Source organism: Rhamphochromis longiceps, linkage group LG12 (genome assembly GCF_057381845.1).
Source record: "Rhamphochromis longiceps isolate RC_006_pf linkage group LG12, R_longiceps_female_GT1.1, whole genome shotgun sequence".
In the NCBI taxonomy this organism is placed as follows: domain Eukaryota; kingdom Metazoa; phylum Chordata; class Actinopteri; order Cichliformes; family Cichlidae; genus Rhamphochromis; species Rhamphochromis longiceps.
Genome location: NC_140568.1, coordinates 44,878,904 through 44,894,725, shown reverse-complemented (window position 1 = coordinate 44,894,725; position 15,822 = coordinate 44,878,904). Strand labels below are relative to the sequence as shown.

Genomic DNA, 15,822 nt, shown 5'->3' with positions numbered 1-15,822 from the left:
TGGTTTGTTGTGACGCACATAAACCAAAAACTAAGTTTAGAAACGCAGCAGCTGATTCGGTCCAGAGGAAACCGGCTATAGATGTGAAAACACCCACCTGATCTACACAGTACCCGGCAAAATAAAAACGATAAATCCATCGTTTATTTATTTATTTATTTATTTATTTAAAATGTTTGCCTACCTGTAACAAATCAAGGCAGCAGCATTAAAAACACGAACTTCTTTAACTCAAATTAGTCGAGTGCCAGAAAATATCGCAAACCAATAAACCAGTAAAAGTGTCTTTAGATACAAGTAACACGTAACCAGACCTGGTGACCTGTGAGTAACCTGTGAGGCGCGGTTTCAGTTTTCTGGACGTTTGTGACGAAACGAAAGTGAAAGTAAAGTTTAGCCTGAAGTCTCGTTCGGCGGTCGTGTTTGTGTGTGTCAGTGTGTAACAGTGTGTGTGTGAAGCAAGATGGAGGGATCCGAGTGTCCGCCTGTGACCGTGGAGGGGGACTGGACTCCGGCTCAGACCAAAGCCCTGAAGAACAAACTGCACATTTACTTCCAGAGCAAGAAGAAGTCGAGCGGAGGAGACTGCCGGGTGGAGGCGGAGGAAGGAGCCCCGAGGGCGGCCGTTTACTTCATCTCACCGGAGGGTGAGTGCGCTTCATCGTGGTTCAGATAGTAAAATAAATCATTTAATAATTAAAAACACCGACAGACGGAGACCTGCGAGTGTAATGATGGAACAAACAGGTCTGAGAGTCTCACTGTGACACAGAATGAAACACGTAATTCAAACAGCTGATCATAAAACTGTGTGTGTGTGTGTGTGTGTGTGTGCGTGTGTGTGTGTGTGTGTGTGTGTGTGTGCTGTGATGTCAGTGAGAGAGCGAGTCCTCGCGAGGAAGAATCATGAGATCATCCTGGACAGTAAAACCATCCAGTTGCGGCTGAGCTCAGAAGCAGTAAGTCCAGTTTTAGATGTTTCATGTGGATGATTTTCATCACTCAGAGCTTCCTGTTTGCTGCTCACTGTCACTGCTCTGGGTTCAGCTCTTTGGACCAAGCACCTTTAGGTTTTTATGACTAATCACTGAGCGCCTCCCTTTATACAAATATCACAGTTAGTTCTTTAGAAACAGAAAACTGTGAATAACTGTGACGTATGAACCAACAGTCTGACGTGTCTCCTCAGTGTTTGAATCATAAACATGCTGTTATGACCAGGGTGACTCCAGCCTGCGTGGCAGGTTTTCCTCGTGGTTATAAATCAGTCCCTGGGTGTGTGAAGCAGCAGAAGCAGGTTGGACTTTGAGCTGATATTTTCATATGTTTGCCCGTGCACTGTGATCGTGCCAACAATAACCAACCTGATGTCACATGGTCTTCAGGTTTGTCAGGCAGTGAAATCACCCATGAGGACAGAAAGTGTTCACCCGCTTCCTGATGTCACACTTTTGTCACACTTAAATGTTTCAGATCAGCAAACAAATGTAACAAAGACGACACAAGTAAACACAACATGCAGTCTCTAAACGAAGGAGGTGAGAACCACTGAGGCTGAACAGGTCGTTGCAGGTCGTGATGGCGGCGGCGAGTGCAGCTCGCCGTCTGCCAGGCCTGCTTGGATCGATGTTTATTCAGTGCTTGTTGCCACGGTGTTTCTGCTCTTCTGGTGTATGATATCTATGCTCTCTTTGATATCTGATCACCCACAAAACTTGCATGGAGCGCGATCTGGATAACCTCAAGCCTTCTACCTTTCCTGATGATTTGGGTGTATTTTTATGGCGGTGCGATTGCTGGAACCAGCTTATCTTTATCCAAGTTTGCAGACATTTGTCATAAACTTCAACAGTCCTGTGCTGTGTGCTCTGATCTCCCACTCAACAACATTTAACACAGATTTCTTATAGATCAGATTTTCTGTCACTTCTCGAGCTGTGTGTGGGCATTAAAGGTACATCCTTAAATAATTCACTCATTTGTCAGATAGTCGGTTCTGCGTCAGGTAAGCACCGTCTGTGTGTTGCACACAATTTAAACTGTTTCCTTTACTCGTCTTTTGTTCTCCAAACACAGAAAGAAAAGTGCTTCAGTTCAGTGAGGCTGAACTCTGCTGGCCGTTCATGAATATCGGCTCCCTGTTAGATTCAGAATTGAAACACCTGCTCCTCACATACAAGCTCTGTAATAACCAGGCCTCCTCAGAGGGGTTCATATGATTGTTTCTGTTGTGTCTGTAGGTCTTTGCCGTACTATGAAGAGCACTCTGAGGCAACTGTTTGATGCCATATTAATGTTATAACACTGAACTGAACCAAAGTTCAGTTTGTTTGCAGCAACAGAAAAAGTGTAATAACATTGGTATAAAACTCAAATTTATTTGAAAGTTAAAGTATAAGAAAGATATTTTTGTAATATTTGCAGATATGTAATATTACATATTTGTATCATATTCATGTATTTATACATATTAACCTCGTAATGAAGTTGCTTTTGCTATAAATATTTTTCCAAAGTGCAAAACTGAAAAACCCCGTCAGTTTGAATGTTCTTTTAAACGTAACTGTCGACACATTTTCCTCTTTTTTTTCTTCTGTTGCTTTAAACCTTTTTTTTTGTTCTCAGAGCCCAACAAGCAGCGACCGTGTCTCAGGTAAATCCTCCTCCTCGGTTTCTATCATCACTGAATTTTGTTCATTCGTTTCAGCATCTTCTTCATGTGAAATAAGTGTGTGTTTGTGGCAATGAAGGAATATTTTACCAGACTTTATTCAAGCTGAAGCACATTCAGGTCAGATTGCTCTCTGGTGATTTTAATCTCAGATGAATCCAAATATGTTCCTGGTTAAATGATGATTCCTGCTCGTCTGGAGTAAAAGACTCAAATCAATTTAAACCAGTAAAATATAAGAAGTTCCACGTGGGCTTATTTTTAATAATCATATATCAGATCTTAGTGCTCTGACCTCTCTGTGTTTCACTGTGTTCATGTCAGGCTCATCGTCAGACTCAGAGACGCCTCAGGCTGAACCTGGAGCTGCTGCTGCCAGCAAAGAGGGTAAAAACAAAGTGATGAAGAATAAAGAGAACCGAGAACAAAACTACAGGAAGTTTGTATTTATACTTTATACAAAGTTGCATTAACTTGGCATTTGATACATTGACATTTAATTGTTTGACACAAACAATTTCAAAAGAATTTGTGGGAAAATGTAACCAGTTTAAAATCGCACTGTTTTGTTTTTCTTGATGAAAATTGACGCTTATATATTTATCATAGTCCAGCTATTTTTTGTTAATGAGAAATATGAAAAATATGTTAAAATGTGAAACTTAAAATGAATTCCACTGAGTTACTCTGCAGTCATGCTTCTTTCACATTTCCACAGCAGTGAACTTTGACATGAACTTACAGAGTCACACAGTGTCTGACATTAAATGGTCTCATCATTGATTTTCTTCAGACTGCTGTGAGTGGACGGACAAAATATAACTGTGGAGTGTTCCAGTGTTCGCAACACTAATTAAAGGGGTTTTGTGTGGATGAAACAGCCAGAGGAAAACATCTGTTAATGTAACGCACAGAGACAGAGAGGCGGGTAACACTGCCGTCCGTCAGGTCTTAGACCTCAGTGATCAGACGAGCTGCAGATGGACGGGACCTCCATCCTCCTGTCAGAGAGGAAAACTGAGTTCATTCGACAGAATGGGAGAAGCTTTCTTTAAATAATGATGCTGTGTGTTTTCTGCATCCACAACATCCACCCTGATCCACACTGGACTGTGACACACGGGAAGCTGCAGTTTAAAACCTTTCAGATTTATTTGATCATATATTCACATCAATCATGAAAGTTCACGCCTGCAGTGCATGTGTGAGAAGAGCTTCATTCTGTGAGGTGAAATTCAAGGACAAGAGTTTTTCCTTCATAAATTATTATAAATAAATACTTACTAGTGTTAGGGGCACAGTCACCAGCGTTCGTCTCAACTAAACAAATAAATCAAAACATATGTGGTTCTTCTTCTTAGTCCAGTATTTTTGGAGCCATTTTTCTGCACTGATTTTTTTTTGGATAAAGTATTTTGATTTTGCCCCTTGACGGTGCTTCAAGTAAAGAAAGAGAAATGTCAGTAAAGTAAAGTTTTAGGAACAACAGGTGAACAAAAGCCTCCTTCCCTCACTGCTCACAGACACTTTCTTTGATCAGGTTTGTGTGTTTCTCTCAGACTCAGAGTCGTCTCAGAGCTGTGCAGTGGTTTTGGAAAACGTCACAGACAACATGTCCATAGATCTGCTCTCCATGCTGGTGGAGAACATCTGCAGGTTGGATGAGAACAGCTACAGCATGGAGAGGATCCTGGAATCCAACAAAGCTGTGGTCACCTTCAGCAGCCCTGCAGGTAGGAAGCAGACAGCTACCACCTGATTAGGTGACAGCAGGAAGGAACAACTCCCTTTTAACAGGAAGAATTTACATTCAAAATAAAATAATAATTAAAAATATATTATTTATTTAAAATAATGAAGGATTTTAAACTTGGTTCTGGATTTACACTCCACTGGTTCAAGAACTTTTTTGAGAAAAGGAAGTTGGAGATTGGCCTGTAATTAGCTAGGACAGCTGGGTCACTCGCCACTTTAAAGGCCAGGCGCCCATTAATTAAGTGCAGCCAGCAGCTTAGGTTAGCATAGCTATTGAAACCAGGATAAAGGCTCGTTCGGTTCATCCACAGCTTTTTAACCTTCGATAAATGACTCGCTTTAAGCTCACCTCTGACAGCCTGAGTACACATTTGGGTCCTGCAACAGTCGACACACTAACAGCACAAAATATTAACACATCTGTCTGCAATAAACGAGGATTATTAAATATATAAAGTAGATCCAACAAAGATTGCCTTTATATTTGAAACAAGGACAAAGCCTGACATCATTATATAGATAACACTGTGTAATCCAGCTCTTCTCTCTCACCCTCTCACCTGTTTCAGTGTGAAAGGATTAACCTGGATTATTTTGCAGATGTGGAGAGATTCCTCTCTGTAAGTCAGACCAGCACAAAGATGAAGAAGCATGGACTGACCGCTCGGCCCCGAAAGGTAGCAACAAACATCCGAGTGGAGAGTCTTCCTCCGCCTGTGGTCAAAGGTACACACAGAAAGCAGTACATGCTGCACTTATTCTCTTTTGGCTCTTGACGAAGGCGGTCGCACTTTCTCCCCCTCCCCTCCCTTATCTTTCCTGCTTGGCTTTCTCATGTCTCTGTCTAGTCTTGTCTACTTCTCTCCCTTTGCCCTGGAAGAGTCTCACAGTCTGTTCTCTAAAACCTAAAAGAGGAATTATGGATTTGACACCCTCTTCTCGACGAGAAGCCTGGGTTCAGGAGAGCCGATTGAAGACGTCTATCTTTTCGGAACCATGATAACTGATCAGCGCTGGCTTGGCCCTGGCTTATCGAAGAATAAAGAAAGCGGAAACGGCTGTTCAGATCCCCACAAGGCTGCCCGCTGTGTTGATTGGAACGATGGAGCGAGCCGTGACTTCTCAGAATGGGCTCATTAGACGCAGCACGGAGGACATCTTGGAGAAGCTTGCGGCTGCTGTGAGTACTGAGACTCTGACAACATCTGACAACATCTTGGAGAGGCTGACGGCTGTCGTGAACACTCGTGCTCTGTGAGCAAACTGGATAACTTCTCGGTGTAGCTGGATAACATCGTGGAGAGGCTCACGGCTACCATATCAGCGCCAGCTGCGGTCTCAAGGGTGGAGCTGAACATAACAAATAATCTCTCCCCTGATAACAAACTGTGTTTAGACCCTTCGATCCAAACGCCCTCGTACACGTACCTCCGAGGCCGAGTCGGACGGCGGGTCAGGGCCCAGCGCTGGATGAATAGCTGCAAAATAGAATTATAACACCTATAAAAGCAGCTGCACAAACAAAACAATAAGTGTCATAATTCTGTCATTTGATCACTTTTTCTCAGTTATAGCTGAATAAACTTCCTACTGTGTTGAGAAACAAATAACAACTCAAACGTGGGTGTGTGCTGACTGATGTTGACTGTTACTTAATCAAATAGCACTAAAACTCTGCTGCTAGTTCAAGCAAACAGCCCAGAATCTGCCGCCCTCACCCTGGAGGAGGCCCTGCACTTTACAGAAAAGAAATGCTGCTGACAGTAAAGTTTTAGGAACAACAGGTGAACAAAAGCCTCCTTCCCTCACTGCTCACAGACACTTTCTTTGATCAGGTTTGTGTGTTTCTCTCAGACTCAGAGTCGTCTCAGAGCTGTGCGGTGGTTTTGGAAAACGTCACAGACAACATGTCCACAGATCTGCTCTCCATGCTGGTGGAGAACATCTCTGGGTTGGATGAGAACGGCTACAGCATGGAGAGGATCCTGGAATCCAACAAAGCTGTGGTCACCTTCAGCAGCCCTGCAGGTAGGAAGCAGACAGCTGGACATTTCCACATACATAAACACAACGAGCCAGTACAAGGACAAACATCCAAAATCCCCTTTAGATTAACCTTTGACTCTAATTTTAAACCTGACTTTATAAAAAAATCACATATCTGATCTGGAAAAGTGTAGAGAAGCACAAACCACGTGATATGATTTGAATAATGAATCATTTTCATATAAATATTACTTTAAACTACACAAACATTGCATTCCATTTACTGTATATAGCATTAAGACTGTAAAATAATAATGCAGAGGAAACTCAAGAATCCGATAGCCACCTATCGGCAAGCACTTTGGCGACAGTGGGAAGGAAAAACTCCCTTTTTACAGGAAGAAACCTCCAGCAGAACCAGGCTCAGGGAGGGGCGGGGCCATCTGCTGTGATTGGTTGGGGTGAGAGAAGGAAGACAGGATAAAGACATGCTGTGGAAGAGAGACAGAGGTTAATAACAGATATGATTCAATGCAGAGAGGTCTGTTAACACATAGTGAGTGAGAAAGGTGACTGGAAAGGAAAAACTCAATGCATCATGGGAATCCCCCGCAGCCTACGTCTATTGCAGCATAACTAAGGGAGGATTCAGGGTCACCTGGTCCAGCCCTAACTATATGCTTTAGCAAAAAGGAAAGTTTGAAGCCTAATCTTGAAAGTAGAGATAGTGTCTGTCTCAGGATTCAGAAAGATAAAGCTTGATGCTGGATTTAAATCGTGCTATTTTAAGAACATTTGTAATAGAAACAAAAAGTAGATAACTGGTGATCTATTGGGGTCATATGGCACTACGAGGTCTTTAGGATCAGACGGGGCCTGATCTCGGTCACGCTCAGCGGCCCTGCAGTGAGGATAACCTGCTTGACTTTACATCATACACAAACAAGTGAAGCACATGTTAAACATTTTTTACTTTGATATCAGTAATCATAAATAAATTGGTATCAGTAAAGTAAAAGAATGAAAAGATCCAAATACCTCTACAGACTCTTTGAGCAGAGGAACCTATCACTGCTCTCCTTTATCACCATTCTGTTTGCTGCCACTGATCCCAACGTCTTTGTTGCTTTACATACAACATAATGTCGTCTACATAACAGCATAAAATGACAGCAGATCTGTCTCCAATAAAGCAGGATTATTAAATATAGAAAATAAATCTTTATTGACTGTACATTTAAAAATAAAGAGGAAGCCTTCATTCATTCATAAGAACATTTCTAGATAATATGTTGTAGCCCAGCATTTCTCTCTCACCCTGTTTCAGTCTGAAAGGATTAATCTGGATTATTTTGCAGATGTGGAGAGATTCCTCTCTGTAAGCCAGACCAGCACAAAGATGAAGAAGCATGGACTGACCGCTCGGCCTCTGGAGGCAGCAACGAACATCCGAGTGGAGAGTCTTCCTCCAACTGTGGTCAAAGGTACATGTGCTCCTAAAAACCATAGACTGTATATAAAAGCCTCTGGATAATTAATAGATTATTTTTAATAAACAGCAGGGGTCGACTCCTCTGGTTGAAAAAAGTTTACCAGAACATGAGCCTACTGCTCAATATAGCTGTTATATTTTTACAGTGGCTTTATTTGTTGGGACAGTTTGAGCTTTGTCGCTTCCAATTTCACCTGAAATCAACACATGAAATCTAGAAAGGAGCTAATCAATGCAACAAGAGGCATAGTTACTTATACAGATAATACACAAGCTAAATATAAAAATAATTATCTTCTCCTCAATACAGGAAATGAACTCAGTGCATGAATGAGCTCATTCATCATTATAGCTGTGTACAGTGTAGCTTCCACACTTTTTGCCCCCTGCTGACCCAAATCCAAATGGTGCTGAGTGCTTTAAGGGGTCTCCCTGGAGCTGAGCTGGGCTTTGCCATTGCTACCACATGGCTGTTAAATCGATTCAACCCTAAATTTCTTTCTAACCTTTCGGAACAATAAGGACAATGTCAAGGCCCTGTGTGCGGGCAGGCGGAGATGAGGATCCAGATGCAGGACTCTGAGACGGAATGTAACTGAAAACTTCAGCTTTTATTGCTGGCACCAACACAAAAACAGAAACCAAACCAAGAACCCAAACAGGACCACAAAGGCTGGATCTGAGGGTACGACGCAACACCGAGCACGGGAAAACACAGGGCTAATATACACAGGGACATAATCAGGGAATGGAAAACAGGAGGGAGACACAGCTGGGAGAAATTGGACTAACGAGACAGGGGAGCAGTAAAACAGAACACACTCACATGAGACACAGACCTTCACAATAAAACAGAAAACAAGAAACCACTAAACAAAGACGCAGACAGGATATAACACATGGAACTTGAACTATGCAAAACATGAGACACAACCAAGGAGCAAATCCTAAAACACGAATAAACAGAAACCTATAATTCTCATAATGGTCAATGATGTAAAAGAATCAAAATACAATAAAAAATACAAAATTAAACCAAGACACGAGAAACTCGAAATACTGGGTCAAAACTGACCCAGAACCGTAACAGTACCCCCCCTCCAAGGGCTGGCTCCTGACAGCCCTAAACAAAACACAGAATAACGAACCAGAGCACCAGGCCAGAGTGGGCGGAGGGGGTCCAGGATGGAGGCACGGAAACAAAACAGAAAACAAGGAGCATGATTCCAGATCAGTCCATAAACAAGAAAACAGGTCAACACAAAACTAGATCCATCACGAGTCCGCGAGAAAGTTCAGGGGATCGACCCGAAGGTAGACAGCACGGGGCCAATCAGTTCAGGGGGCCGGCCGTGTGGACCGCAATGGTGGCGACGCAGACGAGACACATCAGGAGGCTGGCCACGCGGAAGGCAGTGGTGGCAACAAAGCAGGTCCGGGGGCCGGCCACGCAGAAGGCAGTCGCGGCAACAGAACAGGTCCGGAGGCCGGCCGCGAAGCCAGCAGCGGCGACAACCTCGTTCTGACCATGAAGACGTCCAACCAAAGGCCTGGAAAGTGGCCGGCAAAGGCGAGGTGGTTCAGGCAAAGCTGGGTCGGACGGCGGTGGAGTGGCAGAGGCTGACGCTGAGGCCGGACCAGGCGAAGCCGATGCAGAGGCTATAGACATTTTTCATTATACTGACAATGAAAAAATAGAAGTACTCAGATTTTTAATGCCAAAAACATTTCTGCTAAAATAACCAGATAACAAACGTTGAAAGTAATTTAACCACCATGCATCTGTAAAGCTGTGCATTTCTGGCTTTTTTCTAGACATACTGGAGTTGTATTTTGAGAAGACTTGGACTCATCCCAAAAAGATCATCATGATCCCAAAAGAAAAGGCTGCCATCATCACTTTCAGTGATCCTAAAGGTCTTTTTTTTGTTGATGTAAACCTGTGCTGAACATATGCAGGCACCAGCCTGCTGTAGTAGTGGTGATTAATGTGAGGGCTTTGCCCACCAAGTTCTTTCACGTCTTTAAACAGAAACTAGTTCAGCAAACTTTGGAAACATTTTAGTGTTTAAGCTTTCAGAATGGATTCTGTCCGACTAATAGTTGTCCTTACTGGAGCTAGCAGCCGAGATGAAAACAACAAAAAACAAACCCAAACGTTAGAACGCATCACTCCTGTACTTTGGTTATATATTGCTTTCATTCCCAAGGATGAGGAACGTCTGAGGCAGCTAGCTTCACTTAGGAAATATTAGGTCAGCTTTTCCAGTTTTTTAAAGTGAACCTGAACTTAGAGGCAAAGAAATCAGTTATTACTAAAGTTAATAAAATAAAATAAAAAATGCTTTAGATTAATGCCTGTTGTACTTAGAAGTAGTGTACAAATGACTGAAACAGTTAGCTAACAATGACTGAGAAACTGTAAAAAGTCTAGATCCAATCTGAAATGTGTTTAACTGAAGTAATTTGAAGATGAAAAGTGTTGTAGAAAAATGATATTTGTCAGATAAAGAAAGTTCAGAACCGCAGAGTAACCACTTATCTAACCTTTGCTTCTCTGCTTCTTGTTTGCTGCAGTTGTGGAAAAGATTTGCGTTAAAAAAGACCTCGAGATGAAGTCTATCACAGTGAAGGTATATCCATACTACGAGTCACTGGGAACCGCCTTGTACGCCAAAGAACGCCCAACATGGAAGATGCCCGAGCCCTTTACAGAGCGTGTTCACCACGTTATCTGGAAATTCCTTGTGGAGAAGAAACTATCAGAACACATCAATGATCAGATGCGTCCACATTTCTGCAGAGTGGATTTGAATTTCCCCAACGTGAAACTCAGCCCTGTGCCGGAGTTTTTGAGGCAGCAAGGTCTGACAGCAGAACATGTAGAAAGCTGGATGAGTAAGGCCCAAGAGGCCTTCCGTCGCCTGATGTCTCAGTACACAGCATTCATATGTCACGTAAATGCACCGGGATGGACAGCTGCACAGAAAGATGTCCGTTCAGTTGTGAAGGAAGATGCCATCCTGGTGCTGGATGCATCACAAGGGGTTCTGACTGTTGCTGGCCGAGCTGATGATATAAAACGAATCAGGGCTCCTGTGGAGAAGATTCTTCTGAAAGCCATGAGTCACATTGAACGACAGACAAACAGCATCTCTGAGGAAATGATTTTGTCCCCTGCGATGTTCTACATCCTGAAGCAGGAGGGGCTCCAGACAGCTGCTCTGGACATTTCTCCTGAGATGAAACTCTCTTATGATGAAGGCACCCAGAAGTTAACCATTACAGGACTCACTGCGGAGTTCTACAAGACCAAGTCATGGATCTCTGAGAAGATAATGAATATGAGTAAGAAACAACAGAATGTCCCCCCATGTCTTCTAGACTTTCTCAGAACATTAGATCCCATGGACTTGTCCCAGGATCTGTTCACATCTCAAGGCATCAGTGCAATCTACACCATTGAAAGCAAAGGGCTTCTCCTGTTGGGGAGTTCTGACAGAGCCCTTGTTGATGCAGAAAGTAAGATGAAGGCTGCTTTGGCTCATCAGATTGTAGAAGTGGAAGACCAAAAAGTTCTAAAACATCCCACCTGGGGCCACCTGAAGCAAAAGCTGCTGGATACCTACAACCTATCCAAGAAAAAAACGGTTGCCATTGAGATGCATCCAGAAAGAAGAAACAAAATAACAGTGGCGGGTTTTGTGAATCCAGTGAAAGAGGTCAGCCAGAGTCTGAGGGAGTTTATTGCAAGCCATTCACAAGTCCAAGAAACCATTCGTCTCCAATCCTGTGCTGTTGTTTTGTTTATTAAAAGGAAAAAATCAAAGGAGTGGTCCAGTATTGTTAAAGATAATCATGTATCAGTAAGGTTTTATGTACAGAAGCAGGGCATCAGCATCCTTGGCGCTCGTCTTCATGTCCAGAAAGCCAAATCCTGCTTTAGGGAACTGGCCAGTGCTCTCTTTACTGACACCTTAACTGTGGACAAGCCAGGAGCAAAGAAATATTTCCAAAACCAAGGAAAAATGTTACTGTCTACATTAATGAATGAGGTAAGATGTGCGGTCTTCCTTCGTCCAGAGATTGAAGAAGAAGAAGAAGCTGCGAATTATGAAGAAGAAACTACCCTTTGTTATTGTGAAGTGCAGACCATCAGTGGAGTTCTGATTTCTGTCAGTAAGGTGGACATCTGCAGCTTTGGTGTGGATGCTGTGGTCAATGCAGCTAATGAGGACTTAGACCACATTGGTGGCCTGGCTTTGGCACTGCTAAAGGCTGCAGGACCACAGCTGCAGAAAGAAAGCAGCGACTACGTTGCTAAAAATGGACGTCTACGTCCTGGTGACGCCATCATAACAGATGCATATAACCTGCCTTGCAAACATGTTGTCCATGCAGTTGGTCCACGATTCTCTGACTTTGACAGGAAGACGTCAGTGTCACGCCTGAAGACTGCAGTTAGAGAAAGTCTGAGACAAGCAGAGATGGCCAACTGCTCCAGCATTGCACTGCCAGCGATCAGCTCGGGCATCTTTGGTTTCCCTGTTGACCTCTGTGCTGAGACCATAGCCCAGGCAGTTCGGGAGCACTGTGACAGCCCACAAGGTCTGAGATCATTAACTGAGATTCACCTGGTGGACAACAACGATACGACCGTCAGAGTCATGGCCACAGCTGTGAGCAAGGAGTTCTCTGACCTCAGACCTACAATGACCATCCCACAGCAAGCAGGCGGGAAACGAACAGGGGCTTCAGGGTAATTTTTTTAAACCTTTTTTAATAATGAACTTTTACTGTAAACATCTTAACTAGAGATGGACCGATCCGATATTACGTATCGGTAGCGGTCCGATACTGACCTAAATTACTGGATCGGATATCGGAGAAAAATAAAAAAAATGTAATCCGATCCATTAAATATCACGAAAGCACCTCACAAAACTTGCAACACGCCGTAACTCACCTCAGAACGTTAGCACGTTGGAGCAGTATGCATCACGTGATAGAGCGGCTGTGGCATGCGGGACCTGTCGGTGGTCTGGATAGCATGTGGAGCTTCGCTAGCAACCCGGCATTTCATCTCCGACAAAGTTATCCCGAGAGAAGTAAAGCAAGTGTGTAAGTCCATCTCTGAATGTTTGTAAAGCATTCCTGCGTTAAGCTTAACAAGCGACTGCCTCTCGCTCTCCGGCTGCTACTTCAATCATGAAACTGCTTAACGATCAGCTGATCGGCTTTTCTGTCGCGAGTCTGTCTCTCTTGTTTGTTTTTGGCCCACTTTGCACCAGAAAGAGGAAACCAGCGGCTGAACAACAGCAGCACGTTTAAGCTTGATAAGCTGTTGTTAGAATTTATTTAATATTACTTTCTACACCAGGATCTTTTTCTACGTAGCTGACGCTGGTAACTGTGCAGGGGCGGATCTAGCAAAGTTTAGCCAGGGGGGCCGATAGGGCATTAACAGGGAAAAGGGGGCACAAAGACATACTTTTCTTTCTTATTCTCATTTAAAATGTCTAGCTTTTAATAAATAATTATCTGACACCCAAAGTTTTAATCTGATGTAAAAGGAATAGAAGTCAATTACTGTATATAGTGACTATTAAGTCTAATATATATACCCTAGTAAGCTATAGTACTTTTTCCTTTGGGAAGGTACCATCTGTGCAGTCTGCAATTCTGTTGAAGAAAGATGTTGAATCTATTTAATATTTCTTGAAAAATAATTGATTTCTGTGCATTTTTTTTCACACTGCATCAAATTAAGGTTGATTATGTCGATTAAGCATCATGAGGTGGAGCGTGAGGGGTGGTTCCCTATTTTTTATTTATTTATTTTTGTTGTTGCTGGGAGTTGGAACCCTATTAGTTAGGTTGCTTAATATTTATGCTAAGTACTCTTTAAAATACCAGAATAGGGAGGATGGTGTAGGTTTAAGTTTATTAGATTGATCAGTAGGGCTGCTCAATTAATCGAATTTTAATCACGATTACGATCTGGGCTTTCAACAATCATTAAAAATGACTGAGCCGATTATTAGCCCCTCCCTCATTTATCCGCGACACCTTAAAGGCCGGTCCGTGAAAATATTGTCGGGCATAAACCGGTCCGTGGCGCAAAAAAGGTTGGAGACCGCTGATTAAGAGGACCCGAGGGAAGCTCGGAAAGCTAAGCAGAAGTTATTTGGAGAGTGACTGCCGTTGGTTGAAAAGAGAGTTTAAAAAAAAAAAAAAACTTCAGTGGTGTTGCACACTATTTTATATTATTTTTTTAAAGTCATTGTTAACCCTTTAAAGCCGGTCAGAGCAGCACGCTCTGTTTTGTGTAACTATTTTTAAATCCCCGTAGAACCTGAATGTGTAAGCTAGCGCAATAATTTGTTTTGCATATGAAACCGGAGGAGTTGTACTTACATTTTATGCCATCAGCTTGTCCTCAGTCACGGTTTCGTTCCACATATAGCTTTGCAAAAATTGCATAAAAAGCGCTTGCAGGAACAAAAACATAATATTCCAGAAACACGCTTTGCCGATCCTATCAGCTGTTCGTAACACTTCCCACAGTGAAATGATGCACATGCTGTTTTCTTTGCAAATTTGCATCATAGGATTGTTTTTTGTTTTTCCTGCAGTATATAAAAATTGCTGTATCTCCAAAATAAAACTATGAAGACACTCAAAATAAATTTCCTGTGGTGGGAAACTATTTTTTGCAACTTTATTGTATTTAAAGTTTTGAGGGATAAACCTCTTAAACTTCTCCAAGTAGAAATATATGTAAACAAAACAAAAGCGATTTTCAATTTTTTTTGTAGTTTATTGCACTTTTTTGCAATTTATGTAATTACTATGCACTTAATGCATACATATTATTAAAATCTGGGCTATAATGGTTGTATTGATGTATAGCAACTTGAAATGCTCCCACAAATGGCACTACAGCATGTAAAAAAAAAAAAATAAAAATAATATAAGCTCTGGTGGACTTGGTTCTATAGTAGGTCTTAAAGGGTTAAATAAATATCGTCAAATAATCGTGATCTCAATTTCAGTGAAAATAATCGTGATTATCATTTTTGCCATAATCGAGCAGCCCTATTGATCAGTATTGCTGAACTATGAAATATTTTTTTTTGCATACAGGTATAACAGAATAGCTTTAGTGTAGTTGTTGTTTTAAACTTGAGTATGAACTTATACAAAATGCAGCAAGATATTTTAAAAAACAGTTTTGTTGATTAAAAAACACTATATCGGATTCATATCGGTATCGGCAGATATCCAAATTTATGATATCGGTATCGGTATCGGACATAAAAAAGTGGTATCGTGCCATCTCTAATCTTAACATTGATACTCATCAAGCTCATGATCACAGGTAACAATATCCAGCTCCATGTAACGTCCTTATTTGGATTTTGTCTGTTGTATAAGTGTATAAGCACTTCTGTATACCTGACAGCATGGAGGTAATCTATATCCACAATCCCCCAAAATAAAACTATTTCTTTAAATCTTTTCAGTAAACTTTGTTGATGCTGAGCTAGTTGAGAAAGATTATATCAATTTATTGGTCAGATTTATGGTTTATGGCTTCCTAATCCACAAAGATGGCTGAGCAGCTATTATTAACTTTAAATGGCTGCTTAAGTATTCAGTCAAATTGGAGTCATTTGGAAAGTATTTAAAATTGTCATTACTTCCTAGTGGACATAAGCGGGGTCGAGGCAGAGGCAGAGGTCAGAACCAATCACATGATGCCAGCTGGTGTAATGAAAAGCGAGAAGAAGGAAGAGGCGGTGGAAGAGGAGGTGGAAGAGGAGGAAATCATCACGGTAACAGGGGAGGCCTGAGCCCCAAGCAACAAATCAGCCATAGAGAGCATGGAGGGTAAGGTGGTTCCCCTTCTATTTCT

At 42.1% G+C, this 15,822-nt stretch overlaps 1 protein-coding gene across 2 annotated transcripts in view; it reads left to right on the top strand.

Annotated features, from left to right (window-relative positions):
• The first annotated feature begins 314 nt into the window (after nucleotides 1-314).
• The window catches only part of LOC146658116 (protein mono-ADP-ribosyltransferase PARP14-like), a 30,491-nt gene continuing 14,983 nt past the window's right edge, over nucleotides 315-15,822 (top strand). The window contains exons 1-11 of one of the 2 annotated variants that reach the window (XM_085426501.1): nucleotides 315-647; nucleotides 877-959; nucleotides 2,626-2,653; nucleotides 2,996-3,058; nucleotides 4,231-4,404; nucleotides 5,027-5,152; nucleotides 6,281-6,454; nucleotides 7,771-7,896; nucleotides 9,720-9,821; nucleotides 10,482-12,663; nucleotides 15,615-15,797. In XM_085426501.1, coding sequence (XP_085282627.1) covers nucleotides 464-647; nucleotides 877-959; nucleotides 2,626-2,653; nucleotides 2,996-3,058; nucleotides 4,231-4,404; nucleotides 5,027-5,152; nucleotides 6,281-6,454; nucleotides 7,771-7,896; nucleotides 9,720-9,821; nucleotides 10,482-12,663; nucleotides 15,615-15,797 — 3,425 coding nt within the window. In that variant the 5' untranslated portion in view covers nucleotides 315-463. The remainder of the gene's footprint in view (nucleotides 648-876; nucleotides 960-2,625; nucleotides 2,654-2,995; nucleotides 3,059-4,230; nucleotides 4,405-5,026; nucleotides 5,153-6,280; nucleotides 6,455-7,770; nucleotides 7,897-9,719; nucleotides 9,822-10,481; nucleotides 12,664-15,614; nucleotides 15,798-15,822) is intronic. The other variant, XM_085426502.1, reaches the window with a different exon arrangement.